At 48.4% G+C, this 27,188-nt stretch overlaps 1 protein-coding gene across 9 annotated transcripts; it reads right to left on the bottom strand.

Moving 5' to 3' along the window:
• Positions 1-1,168: 1,168 nt before the first annotated feature.
• Positions 1,169-23,682, bottom strand: EXOC7 (exocyst complex component 7). Of its 9 annotated transcripts, XM_068413602.1 has the most exons (22): positions 23,536-23,682; positions 22,694-22,759; positions 21,427-21,611; positions 20,631-20,736; positions 19,873-20,095; positions 18,422-18,589; positions 17,373-17,384; positions 12,300-12,392; positions 11,259-11,327; positions 9,778-9,923; positions 9,302-9,454; positions 8,499-8,597; positions 7,828-7,890; positions 7,439-7,505; positions 5,573-5,611; positions 4,450-4,515; positions 3,592-3,712; positions 3,065-3,160; positions 2,724-2,787; positions 2,150-2,191; positions 1,836-1,969; positions 1,169-1,422 (listed from the first exon to the last, which is right to left on the bottom strand). In XM_068413602.1, exons 1-22 carry the CDS (start codon positions 23,593-23,595, stop codon positions 1,320-1,322), a joined length of 2,175 nt encoding a protein of 724 aa, XP_068269703.1. In that variant the 5' UTR covers positions 23,596-23,682; the 3' UTR covers positions 1,169-1,319. The 9 variants fall into 9 exon arrangements, with proteins under 9 accessions (XP_068269703.1, XP_068269706.1, XP_068269709.1 ...); XM_068413605.1 differs by lacking the exon at positions 5,573-5,611; XM_068413608.1 differs by lacking the exon at positions 11,259-11,327.
• Positions 23,683-27,188: the final 3,506 nt, after the last annotated feature.

Here is a 27,188-nt window from a genome sequence, read left to right as displayed (position 1 = left end):
TCCCCGTTTCACGCCGAGGTCTGCCTTGCCCTCTCCACCTCCCCATGCTCTGTCTGCAGTGCCCCAGACAGTGACACAACAGCTCTTCCACTGCTGAGCTAATTAGACACCAGCATGCATTCACTCCTGGAAACACAGGCTCAGGTGAATAATGGATTTGCTCCAAATTGCAAAGTAGCAGCTCTTGTGAGCGCTCCGAGCTCTATGGAAACCCTGTATGTCAAGTGTTACCATGGGCAAATAATGGCGAAGATCCCACAACAGAGCAAGCAGCAGGAGTGAGTGAGGTGGGAGCAGGAGCTGCCTGGCCAGAGACCACAGAAAATGACATACGTGCTCCAAAGCTCTGAAAGGCCTTGGTGTGAAGACAGCGGAGTCCGGCTCCCGTTTCAAAGCCTGCAGTATCGCTCCAAGGCACACGGGAGAGTAGCACTTGTTTCTCATGGGATGCCCATGGGTTAAATGAAGGGAACGGATTTGGCTGCTTGCAGAAAAAAGATGAATCAGATTTAATAAGACAGAAGACAAAGAAAAAGAGGGATGGGAAGATGGTGCTCTGCAGAAATCAGTATGGGAACGCTTCTACATATGCTCTGCCTCAGGTCAACGAGGAGCAGCAACCAGTCAGGACACCACGGAGCTCCCTCTGGTCCTCACTGTTCTGTCATGGCTCCAGCCTGCCATCTCCGTCTACCATTGCCTCACGCAGGACAGAGAACCGCTACTGGGACAGCTTACTGGGTAAGACATCCCCTGTGCATAACTGAACTGCAGGCCTGCCAGGCACCACCACGGCCAGGCACCACCCTACACAGAATCAGCATCTCACCCCATCACTGAACTAAATTACAGTTACGAGTAACAATGTGAAAATCCTTTGGGATCGTACAGAACTGAGAATCCCCAAACCCATTAGGGAAGCAGGCAGCACCATCTGGAGCTTACGGCCTCCTGCCTTTACCAGGAGGACTGTACCCATAAGGTTGGGGTTTTGGGGGGCTTTTTCATTTGGCTGTTTTTCTTGGGGTTTTGTTTTTACACACTCACCACGTCTGCTGCACATCAAAGCGTTAACATTTATACCCAGGCCTGAAGATGTGCAAATGTAGGAGCCTACACAGCAGCCTTTGCTCTGGATCCACGGAAGAAGGCAAAGACAGCCAGGAGGTAGTGTTTCCACAGGTTTATAAATCTGATAAATACAAATATAACACCCTGCTCACCACAATGGGGCAGGGAGAAGGGAAGGGAGTCCCACAGGTTGCTGAGAGAGCGCTGACTTATACTTGGCAGCTGGAGAGTACACGACAGCTGGAGATTTATGCCGACGTGTCAAACAGCTTCTCGATCATCTCCCCAACCTGGTCGACCTGGTATCTGATGTACTTCTCAGGGTTCTTGGTAAAGGGCACGTTGCCGTATCTGCAAACGAAGACAACCCCCAGGTGACAAATGACTCGAACAGAGCAAAGAGAGCCACTGGCCCCTCCTCTGCCACAAATCAACTCCACTCCAGCATGTCCCACTTGAACCTGACAGAGTATCTTGTAGGGAGCAAGTGACCTGGTTACAACTGGTCTCCTCAGTTTTACATGAATAGCCCAGAGTGGCTCAGAGCTTTGTGCTAGCTAGAACATCTGCACTCACCCTGACCAAGGAATCAAGGTGACAGCAGATGTTTGCAGCTAGTGAAGTTCAGCTTGGGGATGTTTTAGTGTGCAAGGTAGAGAAGCTAAGACAGGACAACAGAAAAGTGCCTGAGCTCAGGCTACTCTAGGCCCCAAACACCTCAGTAAATCCAAAGAAAAGAGGACAATGTTGCAAGAGGTCATCACCTGTTCAAGAAGGCACCATAGGTCTCTTTCACAATGGTTTTCTGTGCCCGGCGGATTTTGTCCCGTTGCTCCATGTCTGGGATTGCCCAGGCCTTCTGGATCTTACACAGCTCCTCCAGCCCGTCATTAAAACCCTGTCCAAAGTAAAACTCGGTGAGTGTCCTGTCTGCTATCACAGCTCCATGCAGAGTCTGATGTTCTTCCCCTCCACTGCTGATCACCAACAGACAGGTCTCCTCCTTAGGCAGATCTTTGGCCTGACCGTCTGTCCCAACAACAAGGGTACGTTCTTACACCATCTAACACCTCCTTACCTTAAAGCGCTCCTTTATCATCTGCCTCTCCTTATCCTTGAGCTGCAACAAGGAGGGAAAGGATTTTATTTCATCTCCAGAAATAAATTGCCAACATCAGTGTTTGCCCACAACTCCCCATACAACCTAAGTAATATCCTACCTACTTGGCTTGTATTCCCTCTCCTAAAGCAGGGAGGACAGAAAGCTGCAGTGAGCAGCACACCCTACATTCATCTGAAGTAGGTTTAACAAGGATAATTTTCAGCCAGAACAGACATAAAAATAGACTTCTTTATGCTTCCAGCCCTTTCTAAGGGAAGGTCTCAGGATGTTGCAAATCCAAAATAGAAGCATCTGCTCAGGTGAAAATATAAGAATGGAGGCAGAGATTAAAAGACTTGTATGAATCTGGGGCAGGGGAGATTAGAAGGCAGTGCTGCTCTCCATCTTGTCTCAGCCACAGTATTGACTCTGCAGAGCAATACTGACATGACATATAAAGGAGGTTTCTGGGAATTTTTTAGTATGACAAAGGAGAAGAGGTTTCCAGCAACTTCTATTATCTCAAAACCATCCTTGCCCATCCTCTCACCTTCACTCCTGGTTGAAAGACAGGCAGGTTTCTCTCCAAGATGTAATCTGTCACCTTCAACCAGCTACATGTGAAATGAGATAGGAAAGAGGAGTTACTCATGGCTCACCAGAACATCTATGTCTTCACCCATCACCCAAAGGCCACCCCAGACAATACGCACCCCAAAACTTTCTACAGTGACCCCTTCCCAAGTTAGATTAATTGCCTGGAAACCAAAATACTTGGCTTTGGTTTTAGATAAGTTTCTGTTTTAGGCTAATCCCTCCCACTGCTCCAGCAGCATTGGCTCCCAAAGAGCTCTCAAACTGACAGAACTAAGGGAGGAGGGGTCACCTGACCTGCGCTGGTAGGTCTGGATCTGCTGTTCAATGAGCTCCCGGTAAGACCTCTCGGCTGTCTTCTGTGTCACGGCTACCAACTGGATCAGCTCAGACCTGAAAGAACAGAAAACCTGAGGAAGCATGTGAGCCAGCTGCTCTCGGGGCTGCTAGCAGGATGGCAACGTTTCAAGCCCCTATCAACAAGTTTTTTTCTGCCCTTTACAATAAAAGGGACCTTGAAATGCACAAACTGGGAGACAGAAGCTACTCCTCCAAGTTACTTTCCAAAGCCATGTCCTCAGTCCTCCCAAGATGAAAGGATTCTCTACAACCTAAGGCACCTCTGATGGTTTCATCTTCCACTCCAGTGTAATGTGATGTTTATAATATAGTGCAAAGCTTTCAACAGGGCAGTTTCAAGAATGGAAGAAAGAGCAGATATGAGACAGGCCTGCAAGTAGATGCACTCAATGCACAGCTGTGCTCCAAAACCATGCTTAGAATCAGCCTGGACTTCAGGGAGGTTTACCCAGATACACACTTACTTTTCCAGAGATTTCAGAATGTAGTTGTAGTTGTTGTGCAGAAAAATGGCACTCAAAGCTGGGTCTTCATAAACCTTGGATTTACTAAGAAGGTTAAGCTGCAAGTTGCCCAGCACTTTGCCTTAAGGAGGGAAAAACAGAGAACAAGAAGTTTTGCACTGAAACTTCTCACTACTGACAATCCAAACCGAGCACTCTGTACTGTCGCTGTGGGCTCAAAGTGAACAGCACAGCCCCAACCGCACATGCAGACAAGGGTACAATCACGTGTAGTTAGCAATCCTACGGGCCTCACACAGATCTGTCCTCAGTGAGTCACCAAAACTTCTCTGTGAGCTAGTGCCTTTGTTGCAACTGGCAATACGGTTGCATTCTGTGTTCAGAATAAGTCCCAGGACCAGCACAGGTGATCAGACACAGCCTGACCATGACACAGGCTCAGATCTCAAAGAAGCCAAAGGACCTGATCCCCGTTGTAACAGATCATCACAAGGTAGTACTGTGAACTCATCTCACTATCGTACTGTTAAACACAGGACTGAGATTTTTCCAGAGCCCCTTTGGCAGTTGGGAGCCTCTGTGGGGTTGAAGGTGCAAAGCACTGGGTGAGAATGGTTCAAGGCAACTGATGACAACAGCTCTGCAGCACAGCGAGCTGCTGCACTGTGCTTTGTCCTGTCTAACTGTAACAGTCAAACTCCCAGTTTGATCCTTTTTCCCATCCCTCCCATCAGACTCCAGCTCAAATATGGGAAGATCACATGGACTAAGAGACACAGCCTGAGTTCTTCACCCAAGAACGAGCTAAGCGAAGGACAGACAATGGGGCAGAAATGGGAAGGTGTGCAGAGTACTCACAGATGTAGGTGCTCAGCAGCCGCCTGCTGAACTCTGAACTGTAACTACTAGCTGAAGAGCTGGTCTCTGAAAAGAAAAAGAGTCTTAGGCCAGTTAACATGCCATGGGGAAGGGGGGTATGTGTGGTCAGCCTGCCTCTATTCAAACAAGCCTCATCCCTGTTGCTATGGAATTAGTGCAGAGCTCCTGTCAACAGTGAAATTAGATCCCTGCTTCAGTGCCGACTGTCAGCGGCTTATCCAGGGTGAGGGTGGATGAGCTCTGCACCCCTCAATTCTTTTATCTGCATCAGGTGCCGAGCACCCCAGCAGAAATCTCTCCTTCCCTTCCCAGTGCTCAGAGGATATCCTCTTGACCAGAAATAGAGTCATTAAACACATCCTCCCCATCCTTCCCCCACCATCTGAAAAGGGTTTGTGAGCACTAGAAATTGGCAACCAGAGAACAAATGAGCTGGAGCTGTCAACAGCAGGCAGCCAACAGTAACTGAAACAAGCAGAAGGGCTCTGGAAAGTTTCAGCCATCCCCATGGTTGCTGATAGGGCCTGCTTGGCTCTGTACGAGGGACTGCGCCAGCATGGGAGCCTGCCCTTACAAGCAACAACTTTGGGCTGGCACATGTTCCTCTGTCTATGCATAAGAGATGGCTTTCTGTCCTCAAGGGCTTGTGGGCACGGGTCCCACAGGACACGTGGGGCAGCTATCTCCTCCTCCGCCCACCAGAGAGTTTGGCAGCCAGGCCTAGCTCGGGTGGTCCGAGTTCATGAGCACCCCATGGGAAAGGCCTCGAGGCTCCTGTTGCTGGGAGTTGGACAATAAGGAGCCGAGCGCACATGGGATAAAGCATGATACCAGCTGGGCCAATTTGCTATCCGTGCCAACAAGATTCAGTGCCATGAAAGTGTCTTTAGCCTGTTTCAGCTCATGTGGTATCCGTCATTGTCTGCTGGTGACAAGCCCTCCCTATTCTCTCCAGCCCACTGGCAAGAGTTACTTACCCTCCCCTTTTTCCCTTTTCAATTAATGTGTTAATTTATTTACCACTCCCAGAGGATAAAGAATTAACATACATCACCAGAGTCCGAGGCAATATGAACAGGTACGTGTGGGTAAGTTTGCTTACCTCTGGGATCTAAAGGAATATTGTATGTGTCCCCAAGAACTACAAAGATTAGGCAGAGCAGAGAGAAAAGGGGAGGGAGGAGAGAGAAAAAGAAACGCAAAGTGCAAAAAGACAGGTTAGAGACCACCATCCCTTTGAGAACAAAGCAGATATTAACACAGAGCAGCCACAGACAGCTACACAGCAGAGCAGGCAGGAGTCCCTCCAAGGCCACAAACGGAGTGGAGATCACAGAGGAAAGGCAGAGTCTAACCTCCTTCCCCTGCTAGAGGCATTGTTTGTATTTAGCAAGACACCTCATCCCAAATCAGTTCAAACCCACTTTCAAGGCAAAGGAAAGCTCCCCCTCATGCCAGCAGCAGTTTACTGGTCCTTGAAATGAACTGCACAGCCCATATAACCTTCCTAAGCACCTGAGCAAAGCCATCCCACCCTCACTCTGCACTTTAGCATCCCTGCATGGCTATACAGGGCCCTACAGAGCCATTCAGCAGGCAAGAGCAAGATCCAAGATTTAATAATTGAACAGACTGCAAAGAGGTATTTTTCTCAAGCTGTCTTTACACAGCAGGATCCTTCTATACCCGATGGGACAACGAGCCACAATTAAAAAGGAAATGGCCTGTGTGTCATGGGTATGATCACGTTTTGTTATATGACCAATAAAAAAACCCAAAAAAGCCTACGCTACCTTTTGAATCAGCTCCTATGACAGTTATCTACTGCATGACAAGATGTCAAGACTGAAACAAAAGTGCTGACATCACCATTCAGGGAAGGACATGCGAAACAGTTGGTTTCTCAAAGAAAAAAACTCACATCAGCTCTTTGGCCAAGGGAAGAGAGTCAAGGCCAGGGAGGCTCTGCGCACACTGAGCTTGCAAGTGGAAAGGGCACAAGGCAGTGGCTAGAGGAGGTGTGGCAAGCAGAGACATCCTAGCTTGAGTTAATTTAGAACTAGCAGAATTTTCCAAGCAGGAATTGCAGATAAAAGTCTGGAGGCAGCTGTAAGCTTCCCCCTTCCTCTGCTCCTAATGGGCTCCCTAACCCTCTCCAAACACCAGCTAGAGGCCTGTGCCTCCTCAGGTCCCTGCGCCCCCTGAATCTCCAGTTCTCCACCTCTTCAGCCTGCTCTACTCCAACCTACTTGAAAGCATGAGCTCTGCCAAGGCCGAGGGCTCACTATAGAGCTGGGAGCTGCTGCTCTGCACAGAACCAAGAACCACGCTCTAGCTGATATGCAGCAGCATCCCGTTACATGAGGCAGCAGCTCTCAGCTTCTGATCTATGTATTTCTTTCTGGAATTACTCTCTTCAGCATCCTGGAAAGCAGAGCTAAGAGTTGACTCTCTGGTAGGGCACATGACACAAATAGCTCAGGAGTCCCAGCTTGACCCTGGCTAGCTGCTGAGGAGAATATTTTTGCTGCTGCTGTTATAGCATGACCAGAGGATGTGGCAGAGAAAGGCAGCAATTCATCAACACACAGCCTAACTAAAGCTAACCCAGCTGGACCAGTCACCCTCACTCCAGCACAGTCACAGAGAACCAGCCCACTGTCAGATTTGAAGCTAAATGACCAAGGCATCCTCTCTTGATACCCCACAGCACATCAGCAATAAACACCATCCCAAGAGTACCTGATAGGAGCAAGTGTGGAAGGCCAGCAGGGAAACTCTCTGCACCCCTTGGAGTTCTCCAGATGACCAACTATGTGGTCATGGCAGGACAAGACAAACCACAGGGTGAAGGACAGGAGGAGAAGAAGCTCACAGTGCAAGTTGAGGTTTGATATTTTTAGGAAAGATATCCAGACAATTTGGGGAAGGAACTGCGTGCCCAAACAGGCCCCATGCACTTATGTACCTTGTGATGCCAGCATGGCACCCGCCGTCTCCTGGAAATCCAACAATTGCTGTAGGAAAAGGATGGCCTGGAAGCAAGGGAGGGAAGTTATGAATGACTGACATTGTGTCTCCTATGCTCTGCTATTAAGGACCATGAAGGACCACTTCTCCTCCCACACTTAAAAGCCTTCAAGAAACAAATCACTATACTTCCTTGAGTTCTTGGGTTTTACCCACACAGTCACATCATGGCTTAGCAAGGGTAACTAGCTAACCTCTCCACGGAAGCCAGTTAATTGCCCTTCCAATACCAAGACAGCTTAACTTAAGAAATTTCCCTACTGCTCTTTGTAAAACCTCTTCAGAAGCTGTTTTTCACAAAAGATGGTTCAAATCATCATCACGTACATTGCTGGTGAGTTCGTGGACTGTCCCATCTTTTGGCATGTTATATTCTTTGTCTGGATCATTCTAAGAAGGGAAGAGAGAGACATAAGGTAAGCATGTAAGGAAATTGAAGGCATCTACAATACAACAGCTGCTGCAAGTGAGCTGTAGGCTTGTTTATCCAGCCTCTCAACATCCTCAGACCCGGCTCTTGCAGTGCCATCTCCTGGTGCTCAGAAAAGACAGCTCCTACACACCAGCAGCTCAGAACCACAGGAGTTTGTTCAGCATTGACCATCAAATGTTCAGCTCACCTACCAGGCAGTGCGTTCACCAAGCCCACCTTACACAGGGACAGTTTAACATGAGTCCTCCAAAACTTTTCAAGTCAGCAGTTTTCCTTTCTTTTTAAATAGGATTAAATTCTGATATTGACTTGATATCTGCAAAGGTCTGGAAGCTCATGTCAAATTATTTGTAGTATGCCTGTTAAGGGTCTGAGGCAGAGGCCTCCTGTATTTGCAATCAGCACCAAGCATTTGGTATTTGCAGCTGACCACCCAAAGCAGTCCAGCAAGTCAGAAACCACGTGGTCTCATGGAAAGCTGAAAGCTAAACTAGGGGTTCTGCTCAGAAAATGCCTCTTCCAATCCTGCTGGCCTTGCCAGAGAGAACATTGAGGAGAATCCTACCTTAATGTTGTCTGCAAATTCTTCCAGTGCCTTCGCACCAGTGGTCTCCATGGAAGTGATCAGCCCTGGCAGTTTGTTCTTAGTGCCTGCTGCAGTTCCCTGGAATAGTTCCATCACAGATCAGAGAAGGAAAACAAACAGTATCTGAACTTCCATCCAGCACTTACCCTCCCTGATCCCCTACCCCAGCATCTCACACTCAATTCCCCAAGCGCCAGGAGAATATTTACAGCATCATCAACAACACATTAAATCCTGCATTCTTCTGCCAGCCAGAACAGGAAGATGTTGTGACCCTAACGGTGAGCAGGACTTGCTACCTCTCACGTTTCCTCTTATGCAGTACGTGATAGAGGAGGTTGGTGCATCACAGTCACCAGCTGGAAGCAGATGGAAAGGAGCCTTGCTAAACCTGGATGCCATATTTGATACCTAGAAAACCTTGTGGCATGGTTCAAGCAGGCTCTCCTCAGAGCAGACCATCTTCCAGATGTCAGTGAGCACAGTCTAAACTAAGCCCAACAGTATCAGAGATTAAACACCTCAGAGGCCACGTATACAGCAGAATAATGTAGATGGTCCATCACCGAGTCATGACTTGAACTGAAAAGAACCGCTGCTGAGAGATACCGAGTTGCTGGCTCACCATCACAGAAAGGAGCAAGCTGCATTTGTGTCGCTTCCAGTCCATGCTGGAGGACAGAAGCAGCATGGCTTTCTTCAAAGCCACTGTGATAATCCGTTTCAAAAAGTTCTCCAAACAACCCAAGCCACAAGACCCTCTCCAATCTCATCATGCTTACCTGCAAGACCTGGTCAAATTCTGGCTTCATCTGCTTAAGATGCTTAAGGATGGGGAAGATTGTGAGCACAGCTGAATAATCATGTCGGATGATGGCTTTCCGGGCAGCTGAGACAATGTTATCCCCCTCCATGATCAAGTTATCTAATGACTCCTGCAACAAAGCCAGAGAGTCAGAAGGAAGCAGCATGACTTTTGCCCAGGCAGCACAAGGGGCTCAATGCAGGATACCAGTTAAAGATGCCTATTTAGCTGATGGGTCATTTGTACCCAGTGAGTGACCCTGAGCACATGTTCTCCAGCGTCTGTGCAGGCCCTGGTTCCCAAAACAGGTCCTGGAGGACAACCCTAGCAACAGTGGTGCTCTTGGGCACCCACAGCAGGTGGTGGAATCCACATCCTCACAATGAAGAGGAAGGGAAAAAGACTTTGTGTGTATCCTTAACAAGAGAAGCCAGGCAGAGAGGCTCAACTTACCTGGATGAGAGAATCAAAGGTCTTCTTCTGGTGGTGCTCCGGGACGATTTCTGTCAGGAGCTGGTATTCGCTCTGGGCCAGTTTGACAAACGCACTAACGCAGTGAATGTACGCATCAATCTCGATGTCGAAGACGTCATCCCTCCCTGTAAGGGTAAGGTGGCTTTAAGAGAGAACAAAACTCACACTGAGCTTCCAGCAGCTCTGCTCACTCCAAGGCCTTGGTTTACACCAGGAGCACAAGGTTCTTCTGGAAAAGGTGATTCTGGCTTTGCACCCATCCTTCCGTGAGAACAAGAATCATTTCACCACACCTGCCCCCTGGGTTTGTGCATGGGAAGCTATGCACACCCTGCAGGAGGCATGAAAAGTCATCTGCAGTTCAGGAAACAGACACATCAGGACAGCAGCTCTTTCCAGCCTCCTGACAGAAGGCAACTTTGGAGCTCTTCTGGGATACAGGCTAAATTTAATCAAGGGCTTGAACACAGAGTACTAAACTCAGGAAGGTCTGAGGTGAATTATTCAACATCTCTGCTTATATTTTTAGAGTTCCTTATCTCCATCCATCATGCAGATGAAGAATTGCCATTTTGCATCAACATTTCTGGGAAATCAAGGCTGTCCTGGAAGGCAGCCTCTTCCCACAGGCAGAAACACAGGATAAAAACCAGGCAGATGAACATTTAAATCCTGTGAAGCAGGAATATCAGCACAGCTAGCTGAGCTACCTGCCATACAATGCTGCATACAAATGCAAATATTCAAGTCCTAGCATACAAATGTCTCAGAAAAAGATACACCAAAGAACCTACGTGGTAGGCATGAGAAGTGCCAGTATGATACAAGGGCCTGCATCAACTCATGCCAACCACTAGCTGGATGTGTCAGCAGGACAGACACAAATGGACTCACACCATCCTGCATTAATCAGATCCCTGTAGCAACCACCTCAAGACAGTAAGATCATACAGAGGCCTTCTCTAAGCTATTGGCTGCTGCTTCTCTACTCCCAGTAACATCTGCAACTTTTGATGGAGAAAGAACCAATTCTTCCCTACACTGACAGGTGCCTCAGGTTGATCTTTTAAAAGTTATGGTCAGCAGGGGACACACAAACGTGATGTGGTTTGTGGTGGAGAGTGGCCCACTGTACCGCATGCCACACGTGAACCCTTTCCTGTTTGCTTCACTTCAGCATTGAAAAAGCCAGTAGCTACCTACGGGAAAGTGCCCCTCAGCATGGTGGCCACCAGTCTTTGGTTGGACAAAGCTGGGGTTCCCTGTTTGAGGGCTTGGGGTGTGTGGGATTAGTAGGAGTGAATTCTACTGAGAAGAGCCAGAGCTTCTTAGCCAGAGAAGGCCCATGCTCCAGGACTGCCCATGTAGATGAACAGCCACTGGCTACAAAACTACTGTGAAACATGCTGAAAAGAAGGGATGTTAGCCAGCTTGTTATGAAGTGACAACATGGTACTTACCAGCAGCCGGCCCATGCTTGTCGCTCAGGGTATCGGAAAGGTGTTTAACTCGTAAATCATGCTCATGACCTAGTGAGATGTCAGCCGGCACAAACAGAAGGCGCAATTTATCCAGGGTGGTTACAGCATGGATGCTCACACTGGCTGGAAGCCGCTTCAAGCTTGGCTTATTTCATCTGATGGACACTTTTTTCCCTACGCAGTCCCAGGAATGCTACCTGACCAAATCCCTTTGTTGGGCTATATAGCAGCAGCAACCCTTTGAAACCTGATGAGAAGCGTGAGTTAAGTCATTTGTTGGGCCACAGGAGTCCCTTGAACCTCCTGCTATAAGTTCTGAATGGGATAGCAGGCACCAGAAGTCCTATTTGTACCCACAACCATTACAAATCCAAACTCAAAGCCCATCTCCTGCTCAGCACGAGAATTTTTTTCCCCCAAACGAGTGATGTTAGTCACCATCTGGGGTTTTGTAGACTAAAATGTAGGTGCTGAAGAGAGCTACTTTGGATGCACACACTGCAGGAGGCAGAAAGGTCTTAGAGATGCTTTGAAGCAAGTGACCTTCCTTATCTGGTACAACCTCTACAAGCAGAGGAGATCAGAATATGGAAGACAACCATTTAGGTAGGTCTTCACAGAGAAAATATGCAGGCACAATGCACTGAGTTAGCTGTGGTCTGACACTTCAGCATCAGGTTTGGAAAGGTCACTAGGAAACTGAATGTCTCAAAGTCCAGGCAAAAAGAAAAGAGAACAGAAACACCACAAGCAGATGTCATCAAAGCAGAGCTTCCATTAGTCAGGTGGCTATGGTGGGTCAACTGCTTTAAGGTAACATTCCTCTCCACCTGTATTTATGTTGACAGAGACTTTGAAATTCAGACACTAAATTCAGAACAATAATTTGGCCCTCCAACATCTCCTTGGCTCCCCAAGGACGGCTGTCCACGAAGCACTAGGCTAATGGAAGTCCCACCTGGAAAAGCAAGGCTGATACACAGAGAAAGTCAAGGGTGAAGTAGCTAGAGCTGTGATTACCTTCCATAGGAATGAGGTTAGAGGCCCCCTTTTTCCCATCTAGACCATGCTGAGAGTACTGTTTCAGAAGGTTCTGAGCCTTACGGATCGTGCCTGTCACCAGAGCCAGAGAGAAGAGACAAGAAGACCTAGAAAATGAGTGAAAGAAAACAAACCCAGAACACCAGCCCTCCACCAGCAAGTCACCTGGGCCCAGCAAGAGGATGCTGGGCACCAATGAGCATGCTCAGTACAGGAACGTGAACCCCAAACTCATGTCCAAGCGTGCAGATACGACGACATTTCCAGACTGTTTCCCTGTTTTGAGGGTGGGGGCATGAATTCCAGCCAGGGTTACAGAATCAGGGAGTGCTCAGATCAGTTTGATGAGGTGTATGGCTGGGTGAGAAAACACAACCAGAGAAGGGAGGCAATGAAGCACCCTTCCCTGCAGTGAGTTTATTTAAGCCAGTACTCTGCAGCCAAGCACACAAGGTTTGCTGCTTTTCCTCAGCTGTGGAAGCAGGGCTTTGCAGTACGGACAATTCCTGTCTGACAACACGTTGCCCGCTCCCCAGAGCCCCAGTCGCAGCCGCTTGGTTAGAGCTGCAGAAAGAGGTGCCTTTCTGAGGGGTATTTGCTGAGCATGCTCAATACAGACCCATCAGGAGCCCCACAGCCAAGACAAGGAATGATCTCTGGCATTACAGGAAGCGATAAAAGGGTGACAACCTCTGGGCTCAAGAGAGCAATTTTAGCAGCAATTCCCACCACGGGAATCATAGAATAATGGATTCTGCCCACCCCTGTCTAACTCACATTAAGTCACCCTAATCCCCAAGACACTTCTCTTCTAAGGAACTGCAAATCAATTAAAACCATGGAAAAAAAAATAACACTGAGTTAAAAGATTTATACTTAACACACACAAAAAACAGACAGAACTGAACAAAAGCCAACGCTGGATATACAGCTAGAAAGCACAAAACAAAGCATTAATGTGACAACTGAAGACTAAGCACTGTTTCCACATTAAAAGGTTAGTCGTCATGCAACAAGCTACAATTATCACAAGCACATGGACACCCTCTCACAGTAGAGCTTTGCTGTTGCCTGCACAACAGGGAACGTGAAGTTTTGGGAAGGCAGAAGGAGTTTCTATAGGAGACCCAGATGAAACAGAACTGGGCTGAGCAAATGCAGAAGGATCCAAGAAATAAAAAACGCTGCTGCCAAAATTAAGAATTGTTCTTCCGCTTTAAAGTAATAAATACTTCAAACATGCAGAAAATCCTTACTAACTGTAAGCCACAGCGCAGCCTGGAAATGAGCGTTGGCTGCCCAAACGCTGAGGCCCGCTATCCCGAGCGGAAGCCCAAGTACACACTGCTACAGAACAGCATCCTGGGTGCACGACAGCTCCATCCCATAAATAGATATATGGTAGGGGGAAGGAAACTTCAAGCCCCCCAGACACTGCATCTCTAATGGAGGAGAACAGGAGAGAGAAGTTCCTGCTCAATCACCAAGCTGCCTTAACCTGGTGCACTTACTAAATAACAGAACACGGTTCCTAAAGCGTAATGCTGCACTGGCAACATTTTTCTTCTACCAGTTCAGAGTGTTCTCAACCACTTAGTAAAGAAAAACAAAAATCATATCCATAAACCACATTCTTCTAGCAGGAAACTTCTCCCCTCTAGACCCACACCAGGGAGGTGGGAAGACTTACACCCTTGCTGTGCCGATGCATTTGCTCCTAGCTTCCGCCATGTGATCAGATGAGAGGGCTACGCCTCTTCTTCCAAGCTTCCCGATGCTCTTCGCACCCAACGCTTTCACTTTATTCTTAGCTACTTTCAGAAACCTTAAGAGCTTGGGCACAACAGCAAGTTCCTCTGAGCAAGCAGGGCTGTAGCAAGCTCTGGAGATATGCACTAAGCTCTATTCTTACTGCTGTCACCACAGCCCAGCTGATGCAGAGCAGCTCAACCCAGGTATTGTTCTTCTACCAGTTCTTTCATCTTTCCCACTTTCAAGCATCCAGGGGAAGGCGGGGAGGGGGGGGAATAATAAAAGAAAGAGTGTAAATTGGTGTGAAAACCAAGCAGACAGTACAACTGCTGCTGCTGTCAACAGGATCTCACTTCACAGGTACGCAGTGCACGTCTCCACAGCCCACCCCTGACACTTTCTTCTCAGCTGAGAGCTGAAACGCCTCTGCTGCATTTTATTTGCATTAAGCACAATTACCTGTCTTTACGCTGACACACACAAGTGTTCATGGGCATCACTTCAGTGCTGCTGTATCCCTCTTACTCAGCATTGTAATTAGGCTTTAACGGATTCTAGTGGAAGCCAAATGCTTTTGTTCCATGACTGTTTTCCCCTATTTAGGCAGCTCGCAAACCAAATGGGATGGCGTTTCAGCTCCTAATGAAAACATCACGTTCAAGCCAGGCAGTGATCAATATGGGAAGCGGGAACAGGCTCTTTATTCTGCCACACAAAGACTCCACAGCCTGCCTTCAGGTAGCACCTCACTGCTAGGTAAAACGGAGCATTAAGTAAACTGGAAAAGGGCTCCCCTATAGCTTGAAAAGAGCCCCCAAAGCTCCCAAAAGTCAAAAAAAACCACCTGAAACTTTTGCTCCTGTGGCCCAACTGTTAAATAAAGTGGCTTTTGGGCACACACAAGGCACAGTTACCCAATTGCACACTGTTCTGTCTCTCTCTTCCATTAACCAAGCAGAAGGGCAACGCATCCTCTTTTCTTAAGCACCAGCTGCAGGAGTCTTTATAAAACTGGCTAAAGCTCTCTGGCTTTTGCTTGTAGGCAGCCAGGCTTGGTGCCCCTACCAGCATCTTCTGGCCCTGGCAATGCAGAGCTTCCGAGCTACCTACTGCTTTCAAGCCAACAAAAGAGCACTAGGTCTACAGGCATCCCATAGAAGCAATATTTTATGTGCCTATGTTTGCAGAAGGATGATTGGGGAATTTGACTACACTTGCCCTCTGAGACAGACTGCTGACATTTCAAATGGCAAACTACTAAAAAAAACCAAACAAAACACAGATTGCTTCATCAGTTCAACTTGACTTGGCAAGTCTTGTCTAAGAGGAGACAACTCTGCTTTAGAAGCATCTCCAGCAGTCAGATTTTCAACTGCATGCTCTAACAACAGGAGATGGTACAGGGTACACCAACAAACAAAACGATAACAGGGAGATGAAGAACCTCTGAAACAACACATGGATACGGAGCATGTTCTCCAGAATCCACCTTAGTACCTGGGGAAGAAGGGGGGGGGTCTCTGCCTTGGTACCTTGTCCCTAATACCTCACCTTCCCTTTAGCTGTAGCTTCTCTTGTGCTTCACTTTGTGGGTAAACAAGTTATAGCACATCAGATTTAGTTTGTTATTTATCCCTTGCAACAGGTTAAAATGTACACGGGGGTGTGCACTGGGATATTCTCCCTTAAGGTCTAAGGAAACCAACTTACTTGTTGGAAACATGAGAAAACCCGCTTGTCTGAAACCCACGTTGGCAGAACTTGACTTTACTTGCTGAAGCAATACCAGAGGAAAAAAAATACGTTTGTTCATAATTGAACAAAGGCTAAAACCAGGGGAATCAAACACCACCAGATGAATATTGCTATGAAAAGGGCCACTGTGCCCGTGTGAAGAGGGTCTAAGACCTCCACCTCAAGAGCTGTCCTTGAAAGTTGATGGAACTGCAGAAAAATGGGTGAATCTCTGCTCAAAGACTATTTTTCTTCTCCACTTTTAACTTCACTTAAGTACAATTTAGTAGCCATAAGAGATGGCTGGTGTATGAGGTTTAACCACCCCTGTCCTTCAAGAGCTACAGTCTGGTTCTCTGTCCTGGTTCACGGAAGACTGGAGACAAATTAGCCACTATTTTTTCTTGAGATTAACAATACCCCAATAGATCATTTGAAATGCTCTTTCCTTCATACACTGTCAGCTCTGTAAGTGCATTCAGACAGTGCTCTGTGCCTTCTACCTGTCCCATTTCATGAACTCAAAGTAAACTGGGCAAAAAGACATGAAATCTCCTGGCAAATCTACAGCCAAGACATTCATCACAACAAGTAATTCTGGATGCCCAAATGCATCCATTTTTGTTAGGAGCCCTGTTTGTAGGGAACAAGTCTTTGTGCTCTCGAATGTGTGGGCTCCTTTCTGTGCTATGTGAGCATCCAAGATCTGAGACTCATCAAAAAATATCCTAGTGATTTTTTTTTTTAACCTGCCCATGAAAAAAAATCCCCTCCATCTCTGACTATTTACCTAGAGCATAGGGGAGATGTTACAATTTGGCAGGCTGCTCAGAAACGTTTGCTGACCATGCTGACTTCACAGCAATCGAAACCCAGAGATCTTTGCAGTATCAGGTGATAACTGAGAACCGTGGACCAAATCCAAAGCATTCGCAACCCGAGTTCCCCATGGCTCAACTACAGATCCCCATGTGGCATCCTTCCAGTACAGAGCTACTGAACCACACAAAAATAATTTTTACCTATTGTAACCATGCTGTTGGGCAGGAGCCACTATTCAGGAGCCAAGCAAATGACTGCCATCATGCTTAGGAGCAATTTAAATGCTGTTTTTCTCCCGTCTGCAGCATAGTTAGTTCTCCTTAGCAGAAGGTATTGCCCTCTACAGGTCTCCCAACACTGGGGGCAAATTCTTATGCAAATAACTACCTGCCAAACTCTAGAGGAAAGCCAAGTGTGGGGTGAGACATCCCCTTGTCAGGTGGTTCTCTGCTAACAGAGGAAAATCCACTGAAATTCGCAGACTGACTGCATTCACCAACTGCAACTCGCACATCAGCTTTCAGGAACAGCTCCAGAGCACAGCAGCAATAGCACAGATTGATTTTAAAAGACCAGAGGGGTGATCTCTGGATGTCAGAGCCTTCCCCAGCCAGCCCTCCCTCTCCAAATATCCCAGGCACACCCTCTGCTTTAGCAAGAAGAGGCCCAGCAAAGCCTCTCCACACACAGAAGTGAAGAGAGCAAGCACCAGGGCCAGCACACGCACACATAGACGCACATTACCTGGGATGAGGACTGCATTCACATCAGGATTATAAAAATAAACACAACACAGTTAAAATGGGTATTTCTTTTCCTCCCTTTCCCCATCCCATCCATTCCCAGTCCCTACCAACATTTCTTACTATTTTCCTGAACCCAGGAAGAGTATTTGGACAACACAGGAAAAAATACTAGGGTGGGAGAGTATTGGCCAGGTGAACCTACAGAAACATGAACTTTTCTGACTTTCACCACTATTACAGAGGAGACAACAGGGTGCTGTGACACACAGAGGGACAATATCACTGTGCTGCTGTGGGAGGTACGTGCTGGCTCCTTCTGGCCGTGCTCCCACTAGATGGCACATTGCAGAGATGGGAACTCCAGCTCTGTGCTCCCATACACCCCGAATGACCGGCCTCACCAGCTGCAGAAGATGCAGCAAAGCTCCATTCTGAGGAGAGGTGGAATAACCCACCAGCCACACTCGTAGCTCTTCCAAAGACAGGCCGAGACAAAAGCTTTAACGGCCCTTCCAAAATTCAGACAACTTTGGGTCTCATTTCGGTAGGCACCTGCCTAGTCCCCATCTCAACTCCTGAGGAATCCTTGGTTTCTAGCACAATAATAATTATTCATAACTAATGATTAGAGTGATGTGTTTTATCAGATCTGAGTTTTCTATTTTGCTGTGGTACAGTCTACATTCCATATTCCAAAGCTGAGGACAGCTGTTCTTAGATCATATCCTTTTATAGGCCTCTCAGGTCTCTTTTTACTCAACTCCTTTGTTAAGGCAATGGCCTTTTCTCTGCCTGTATACAGGACCCCTCTCCTCCTTTACACTGCCCAGATGACCTGACAAACAGAGACAGAAAATGTCTGTAATCTCAACACTGAATCCAGGGCAGAGAAGAGGTGCTTATCTCCAAAATCCCACCCCTGCTCCTGTCCTAAAAGCACCTTTTAGACACAGAGGCTACCTCAGCAGTGAGATGGCCTGCAGATATGCGTTTGATACCCAGGCAAGAGGATACACAGTACAGTGATCACCCGCTTCAGGGACTCACCCGGTCTCTTGAGTGGCTTTTTGGTGGGGGTGTCCTTCCTTTTGTTCTGAATGGCAGGGGAATACGGCACCCCCGTGGAAGAGCTGTTCTTACGGAAATGGTCTTTCAGCCCCTTGATGGAGCGGTCGAGCTGGACAGAGCGGATTTGGAAGTAAACAGTCATGAAGTCTAAGGAGATAAGATAGAAACAAGATTATAAGCAAACAGGGAACACTGTATCACAAACCAAACCTTTCCTGAAACACTGTGTGCCCCAAGGGGACTTACTAGCATTGATGTGGGACCCCAAGTGTTTTTCCCTCCCAGAGCCTGTTTCCTTCAAAAACTTCTTCTCCCTCCTTCCCCTACAGTACTCATTCCAGCCTCCCCACCACACACAACAATAAGTCTGTGCACCACTACCAAGAGCATATCAGTTGTGGAAGTGATGGGAGACATTTGTGCAAGACGTCGTCAATTCAAGTGCTCAGTTTCTGGCATGAGAGACTTTACACATTTCTCAGGATTCAGGGCACTGAGAAACTAAATGAGGTGTTCATAACTTGAAAGCGGAATACAAACTGACTAACAAAATACACTATATTGAGTCACCTTTGATCATGGAAAAATTCTTAAGAAGCTTTTAAAGATGTTCTTCATACTTGGTAAGCACAGTAATTCCCACTCAGAAATAAATCATTGAGGCAGGGGGTGATTCTAGCAGCTATATGTATGGGAAAGTACAGGTTTCCTATAACCAGTCCACAAAGTCATTCCTTCCCAAAGGAAAAGTTAATAAAGGAGAACAAAGCTGTAGGCAGATTTTGATGCTGCAGAACAGGAAAGAAGAGACATGTACTGACTGAAGAAAGTCAACTATGCTGCTTTCCCCCTGCCCTGTGTCATATTTAATACAAAAAGTTCTGTCCATAAACAGTTCCCAAATGGGAGTAAGTGATCAGTGTCTCGCCCATTTATCATACCTGAACACTAGATAGTTGCAGCTCCATCAGGAGGTATTAGAGATTCAAGTTAAATGGATTTCTGCTCTAGGACAGACTATGCATTAAGATAATTTGTGCTTTATTTACACAGCTCTTTCTCTCCTCATATCCACCAGGAAATCATTCTGTTCAACTGACAAACCACCACTTCAGTCTCACTACAAACGCTGTAAAAAGAGCAGAATCTTAAGGTGATTGAAAGGAGACTGAACTACTCACCTAGAAGGTGCCACTGAGGCAGTCACTAGTTCTGCCAGTGCTGCCAGCTACCAACAGCAGCGTGACTCGTGGTTTGTCAGCCACAGCAGCACCTGAGCAGAGGCTTCATTGCCGAAGGTGTGCGATCTACAGGCCAAGCTGTGCAGTGCTACACACAACCCTCAACACCCTACTTTTGGTCTCAACCACATGTAGTTGGAGAGCACTAACCTGGTACAGAGCTACAAGGGAACAACACGCAGTACCAACCTTGATTCCTGCCGTTTTCCACCAGCCAGCCAGAAATGCGGATGATATCGTGCAGGACACTCTCCGGCAGGTGCTCCAGAGACATCTCCTCCTGCGTCTCCATTTCATCATCCCCGCTGATCAGGTCCAGGATGAGGATGGGTGGGACTGGCTTGGTGTGTCGTGTCATCAAGCTGCGGAACTCTGATTCCAGGGACTCCTTGCCCCTCTCAAAGAGGGATTTCTGGCACAAAACAGCAGAAGGACAGAAGCAGCACAGGGCTTCTATAATCAGTCACTCACAAGGATTTCTGCACAAGAATGTACTTTCTGCAGTGCTTCTAATGACTGTCAAGTACCACATGCTTCAAACTCCAACAATGTCTGTAACTAAGAGGTTTTTAAAGCAAGTTAAATGAAAAAGTGCTTGGGAGTTGCTCAGTCTTCAAGTGGGATTTAAAGAGATCTCCCATTCTGCTCCAGAAGTTGAAGGACTGACAAGAGCTACTCAGGAGAAGGTTCGATCAGCTCCACCACACGTGCAAGAGATGCTTTCAGAAGTCCTACTGGCGCAACGCATAAAGGGAGCAAAAGGCCACAAGAGGAAATGCTGCCGAGTACAGACTTAAACAGAAGCCAAAACAACTGTTTCTTCAGCTGTGCCCAAACACCTCCTTCACCATGCAGCAAGCCCATCAGCCTCTCACAGCAAGAGGGCAAGTGGCAGGGCTACATCTGTCCCTCTCTCACCCATGCCAGGTTCCAAACCCACAACCTACCACACGGTTCAGCTCTGGGCTGTCTGGATTGTTGTCCTGGAAGTATTCCACTGCCTTCTGGATTTTGTCCATGCAATTCAAGTATTCCTCCAGCCTCCCAGTGGGGCTGAAAATAAAACCAAAAATAAAAAGCAGTGACCCAAGAAGCAAAGAAAGAAGATATCAATAAAGCACCAGACTGAGCTCAGGATAAAAATAACAAGGAAAATTTCAATTCCCTTTTCTTCAACTGGGAGATCATGGGATTCCCTTTTGCCTCCACTCAATGCCACAGCAGAACACCCAATCCATTCAGCAAGTGCAGAAGTACTGATGACTGAGCAGCACACAACTCTCAGCTTTGCCTTCCTCTCCTAGTCAGGCCCTGATGGGCAGGCAAAGGCAGCCCCACATCCCACCCCAGAGAGGGGTCATCACAACACCCTCCTGGAGACTGAAAGCAAGCTCTAGAAGAGTTCCGATTCCTCCTGGATGCAGCAACAACATCAACAGGGCAGGAAGAGCCTTTGGGAAAAAGGCAGAGGAAAGAAGAGAAGCCACTAGTGCTCACGAGATTCATATGGCATCATGTGGGCAAAACCTGGAAGAGACACCAGTGCAGAATCTGAGGAGACTTTGCCCTCTGGGGACTGCTGAAGGTCAAGTCAGAAAGCTTTCTGGTGGACTGATGGTGGGGAAAGAGTGTGGGAAGGGAACAAGGAACATTATGATGAGTGTGTGGAGTCAGCTCCTCTACCTCTATCCCTAAAGTTCAATAGGATGAAGCTCCCCAGCAAGATCTAGCTGCGCAACTCACCCTTCCTTTATGATCTTCTCTGTGTCCTTAGCCACGTGGTAGTAGCTGATGACGTGATCCAAGCAGGACAGGGTCTTCTCCACGTTCTCCTGCAAGCGCTGCAGGTTCTCTGTCTGTTTATGGACAGGGATGATCGAGTTCTCCAGCTTCATCAAACGACTTTCAAAGGAGGAGAGGATAGAAACCTACAAGCCAAGAAACAGAGAGCTGAGGACATCCTTCCACCTGGATCCACACAGTAGGGTAGTAGTCAGAGCAGGGCAATCAGGGACCTTCAGGTCACAGCTGCTCTTTTTGGGCTCTGTTACTAATTTGCCATGGCTCCTCAGGTGGGCTGCTTAATCCCTCTATGTCCTAATTTCCATCAATAATTACAAAACTGATCACCTGCCATACAGAGATGGGCCAATCTCAAACTAAATGCTTGTAAATCATGAAAATAATGTTCCAAGACAGTACTAAGGAGAAGCAAAATTTTATTTGACAGCAGGAAACAAATCCACAAGAACTTCCCAGAGGTGCCCTAGGTAAAAAGAGCAACAAAAGCATAAACCAGCAGCCACTTTGCTCCATACCACTAAGACCCAAACCTGAGATGCACAACATGAAGGCACAGGACCAGTATAGTGTGAACCTTCTTTTCCATCATAGACATTTGTTCTTTAAGAGGGACTGTGATATAGCTTCTGAAAGGTGAAAAACCTTAGTAAGCTCATAAAGGGTGCCTTAATATCATCTTTTCTAGGCCAAATTGTAATTCTTTCAAGATTCACTCCTATGTTATGTTTTCCACACTTCTCTGGTGGTGCCTCTATGACTTTCTTAAAGCACTAAGCCCAAAACTGGACACAGTATACTAGCTGAGGGCTTATGAGCAATCAGAGCAGAATTACTTTCTACTTAAACAGAACACTCCCAATATAAACTCCAAACAAGACCTGACTTTATGAAGCAACAACATGATGCTGTTGCACAAACTAGTCTGGGGTCTATTAATACCTGTTCCCAAGAGAGAGGGCAGACCGTAAAGAGACAAGGCCAGCAGTTCATTTGAGCCCTCACCTCCCCAGGAGAGAAGCTTAGGATTGAAACATTCATCAATCTTCCCCTTTGCCCAGCCACTTAAGTGTAAAACACAGATGCAGAACAAGTAGTTTATTACTCTGCATTCCTCAAACAGGCACGATGACAGCCTTGAAAACAGATTCTCCTACGAAAAAGTACACCCAGGCCCACCATTAGGGCTGAACTTCAGGGACCTCCTTACCATGTTATTTGTAAGCTGGTCACTCTTCTCAAGGCTCTCTTTGATAAAGGACAGAGTTGCCTCTTCCTGCCAGTAGGATAAAAAAAAGAGTCTTCAATTCTGAACACTAAGCATTTAAGTCACTAAACATTACACAGGTTTTTACAAGTCCTGCCAAACACTGCAGCAAACCACGTTTGGTCTGATGCTGAAGCCACATTTTAATATGCCATCTCTTAACAGAAATCAGGGCAATGGACCCAAGGAAAGAGACACATAACGTTACAAGTGAGGTTTTTATGGATTACTTGTTTCCCTCCAGTACTCTGAGCTCACAAGCCTCAGCACACTAAAGTCACAGCACAATATAAAAGTAACACCATTACCACAGAGGCACACTGACTCAGGCCACACGTTTCCCTGCTGCAGCACAACACAGCTGCTGCACAGGCACCATCCAAACCCCACACGCAGCCATGAACTCGTGGCCAACACAAAGAGACCACCAAGGGCTGTTTTCAAGTCACTGAAGCCCAGAGATGGGGGGAGGGGGCGGGGGGGGAATAGCAGCCTGCAAGGGCTGGCCTCACAGGCTAGACCTGAGGACCCAGAAGATACCAGGCCCTAAGAGGGTGAGCCCCAGGCCCGAAGTGAGGGACAGACACCCCATGACCCAAAAAACCAGGGGCGTAAGCCTTGAAGGGGACCTGGGGATGCTGCCAGGCCCGGAGCGGGGTGACCAGGCCCTTAGAGGGTGCCGAGACGCTCCCAGGCCAGCTCCCAGCCCCAGCTCCTGGGCAGCGGGCTGCGGGCTGCGGGCTGCAGGCGCAGGGCCCCGCAGCAGTTCCCCAACCCAACCTCACCTGCTTCAGCTTGTCCTCGATCTCCCTCCTGCGGGCCGACACCTCCTCGGTGGGGATCATCCTGCCGAGGCCGCACTCCGCCGTTCAGTCCCGCCGCGGACACCTCCCGCCGCCTCCCGTCACTGCCGCGCCGCCATCTTGGGAGCATCAGGGCACACGGAGCATGCGCAGCGGGTCTGCCACACCCCTCGGATGAGAAACAGTGTGGAGGAAGATTACAGGGGAAGATTAGAGCGGTTTGGGTCCAGGGGAATGAAATTATAGAAATTTGAATATGAATTATGGAAACAATAGGCATTTGCAGGAGTGTGGGTCATTCTACCCCTGTGCTGCATCCATTTTTCCAGAAAGAAAGGCTACCAGAACTGGGAATCTGCTATCTCCTCGCTCCTGAAGCACGGGTTTATCGCGCACTGGGACAGTTACGGGGTTCTGCATCTTCATAAACTAGTGTCCAACCTGGAGCAGGGAGCTGGTTTTATCAGTACAGAGAGTCCCACCCTGCCATCGTTTTGTGCTGCTCTGAGGCAAGGCTCCTGCTGTGCAAAGGGACTGGTGTGTTGCCATCCATCTTCCCCTTGTCAAACCACCCCGGGCTCTGGAAAGGAGCCGAACAGCCCGACGGACTTCTTTTGTTCAACAACTTCAGCGTGTTTCATAACCCACCTTATCACGCTGCAAACAGCTGTGCCTGGGCTCTAGCTGCTGCGAGGGATGATGCACGGCCAAAGCGCTGTGTTTTCTGTGTGTGACATTGCCCGGCTATGACTGCCTGCACATGTTTTACAGGGACACCTGCTAGAGGGGATCTTGTCCTATGGGGTGTAAGAGAGAAGGTCCCTGTCTGGGGTCAGCACCCGGCCCCTCTTGTGCTTTTCCTCACTGGGCCGGTATGAGTGGGAAGGGGTTTTTTTTTCCCTCTACAGTAGAGTCATCTCTTCTTTTATAGCAATCCATGCTCTTTCTGCTAACACTCACACCCTCATTCAAAGGGCAGCCAGAGCGAAAAGGAAATCTCCCCTTGCTGAGCCTGGGGAACAGTTGTGCTGTGTATCATCTCCTGAAAAGCCAGTGAAAAGACTCCCTCACCCCGCCATGGGGTGGCTGAGCCCTCAGAGCAAAGAGGGGGAGCTGGGATAGAGGCACCCAGCCCACATCCCACCTGCCAGCTAGGGTGTAAAGGGTGAATAAATGTACAGAGAGTCAGTCTGCCAATAAGTGGTGTAAAAACTGCCAGTCGGTGCAAACAGGAGGTGCAACGCCACATCCGAGTGGAAGCAGGAGAAAAAAACCTGGCTTGCAGATCAAATGCAAAGAGTCAATGCATCAGGGATTATTTCTGGTAAAACTAAAAAGAAAGGGTAGAAATGCTGCAGTTTGAATATGATGTGTTAAAACACAATGCAAAAGGGCACAAAACACACCTGGGACCTTCAGTCTGTAAATACCCCCCCAGCTCATTGCTGGCTGTTTCTGCAGCAGTGGGTGCAGCCAGTGGAACAGCAGCTCTGTTCAGCAATGGGAGTTTTTGCCACCGCAGGCATGAGGAAGTGGCTCCCACTCACAGTGATGTGACAGTTGTTTCTCTCCGAGGACAAGGTGTTCAGGGAGTTGGTCACCCAAAACGCTGCAGAAAAGAGAATTGACTTGATTTGCAGGTGAGGAAACTGAGGCAGAGAGGGGCTTGGCTTTGCGTGCTCAGGGCGTCACTCCAAGTCACCAGATATCACCCAAAGCCCCATTTCTATTGCTTGTCTTTATGGAGGTGAAGGTCATTGCACAAAAGGTGTAATCTTGATAAGATTTGGATAAATTCAATTAATAGTAGCTCTCAAAGCAGGGACTTGCTGTCCCCTGCATTGTGGCTCTGTCCTGCTCACCCCAGGAACAGTTCCTGCTTAAAACATAGTCGCTTTATTGCAAACAAAAAAAGTGAATTATGCCTGTCCTTACCTCCCACCAGCGGGGTTAATCCTGCTCCTTCACTGAGGGGACAGTGGGGACGCGACGGGGCAGCGGCACTCCCCGAGCCACGGGAGCCGCCTGCAAGGCACACAGCGTGCGGTGGCGAGGGCAAAAACGAGATTAATACAGCCAGGAGCCTCCAAAAGGGCTTTGCATTTGATGTGGGAGAGGAGAGAGATCAGAATACGGAGGAGCCAGGATTAACATAAAATTACAAAACTTTCATTATGGGCTGAAGGGCCGACCCGGGCTGTGTGCCCCTGCGGTGTGACCCGCCAGCGCCCCGGGCTGCGAGGACGTGTGAGAACACCGTTGCCGGTGGCACTGCTCTCGCCTCCTCCCCAGACACAGCCTATTCTGTCTCCCCTTGAGCCAGCCGGATAGAAAAGGCGACTAATCTTCAGCCAGATTAATCTTCAGCCAGAGAAACCAGAGTTCTGAACTGGCTGAGAAGTCCCCAACTTTCTCTTCCAGGTGGGTTTAAAAGGGGAGAGTCCCTGAAAGAGTGCGTCAGTGTGCAGAGACAGGGCACGGGATGCACCCAGGCACGTGCCCTGGCTGTTACCGTGCCCATGAACTTGAAGGGATGAGACAGGAACCAAGCCCACCAAAGTACTTTGCCTCCCTGGTAACGTCCCCAAGCCCCACTGGCTTCGCTTTGATCCTGGCATGGGTCTGGAGCATCGCGATGTGCCGTAGGGATGTGAAGTGTTCCCAGAAAACCAGGTCCGTGTGGGACAGGGTTGATGTTTGGGCTCCTGCAGCTTCCCAGTCCTTCCTGTGCAGCACTGGCTGCTCCAGGGAAAGGATGCGGCACGGCAGCAATCGCACTGAAACGCGCCCAAGCACTCGCCTAACGGGGAATCCCTCAACAACCCTCCGCTCCTTGCAGGAAGGGGGTTCGTGGGGATCAGCCCCTCGAAGGCTGGCCCTGAAAGTCCCCTCAAGCCCCCATCTAGCGCAGACACAAGCTGTGCTCTCCCTCCCTCCCCCTGGCTTTATTTGTAGAGGGAATTAAGGTCCTGCTGGGAAAACCTCCCCTGTGCTCTGATAACTGCCTGCATAGCCAGCTCTAAATGGCTTTTTGTAAATGAATGACCAGGATTAATGAGGTTCCCCTCATCACTGTTTACTTAGCACTCTGCTGGAATGGGGGGAACAGGGCAGAGACCCCCTCCTCCAGCCAAGGAGCTGGCACATACCAGGGACCAACATGGTGCCACCCAGCACATGGCAGAGCCCTTTCTCTCCTCCCTAGAGCAGGAGCTGGGGTTCCCAGCTGGGCGTGGGATGGGTGGGATATGTGAGCATGCACTGGGAGCATCGATCCCACGGACAGAGGAACTACATGGCACCGTATTTTGTGAGCTGGGGGTCGGGCTGGGGACGATGCTCATTTTCTCTCTCCACAGGCTGCAACCCTGCTGCCACTGGCAAGCCCGGGCAGGCCAAGAGCTGTCGGGTCCAGACCTCCCTCCTGGCACCGTGCTTCGTCCCGAGCACACACACTGGCTTTTGTGGGCAGCAGCGTGGTGTTCTGCCTGCCTCTGCCACGTCCTGCCTGCCTCCACGCCTGCGGGAAGCCACGCTCCCACCCGGCAGCACCCCTACTTGTGCACCCTCCTGGCTGCTGCTTAAAAAAATACCTCCCCCCCAACCCATCTCATTGGAAGAAAAAAAAATTCACG

Source organism: Nyctibius grandis, chromosome 15 (assembly GCF_013368605.1).
Source record: "Nyctibius grandis isolate bNycGra1 chromosome 15, bNycGra1.pri, whole genome shotgun sequence".
NCBI classification, from domain to species: domain Eukaryota; kingdom Metazoa; phylum Chordata; class Aves; order Nyctibiiformes; family Nyctibiidae; genus Nyctibius; species Nyctibius grandis.
The sequence above is the reverse complement of the archived record's forward strand: the minus strand, read 5'-3'. Positions and strand labels throughout refer to the sequence as shown.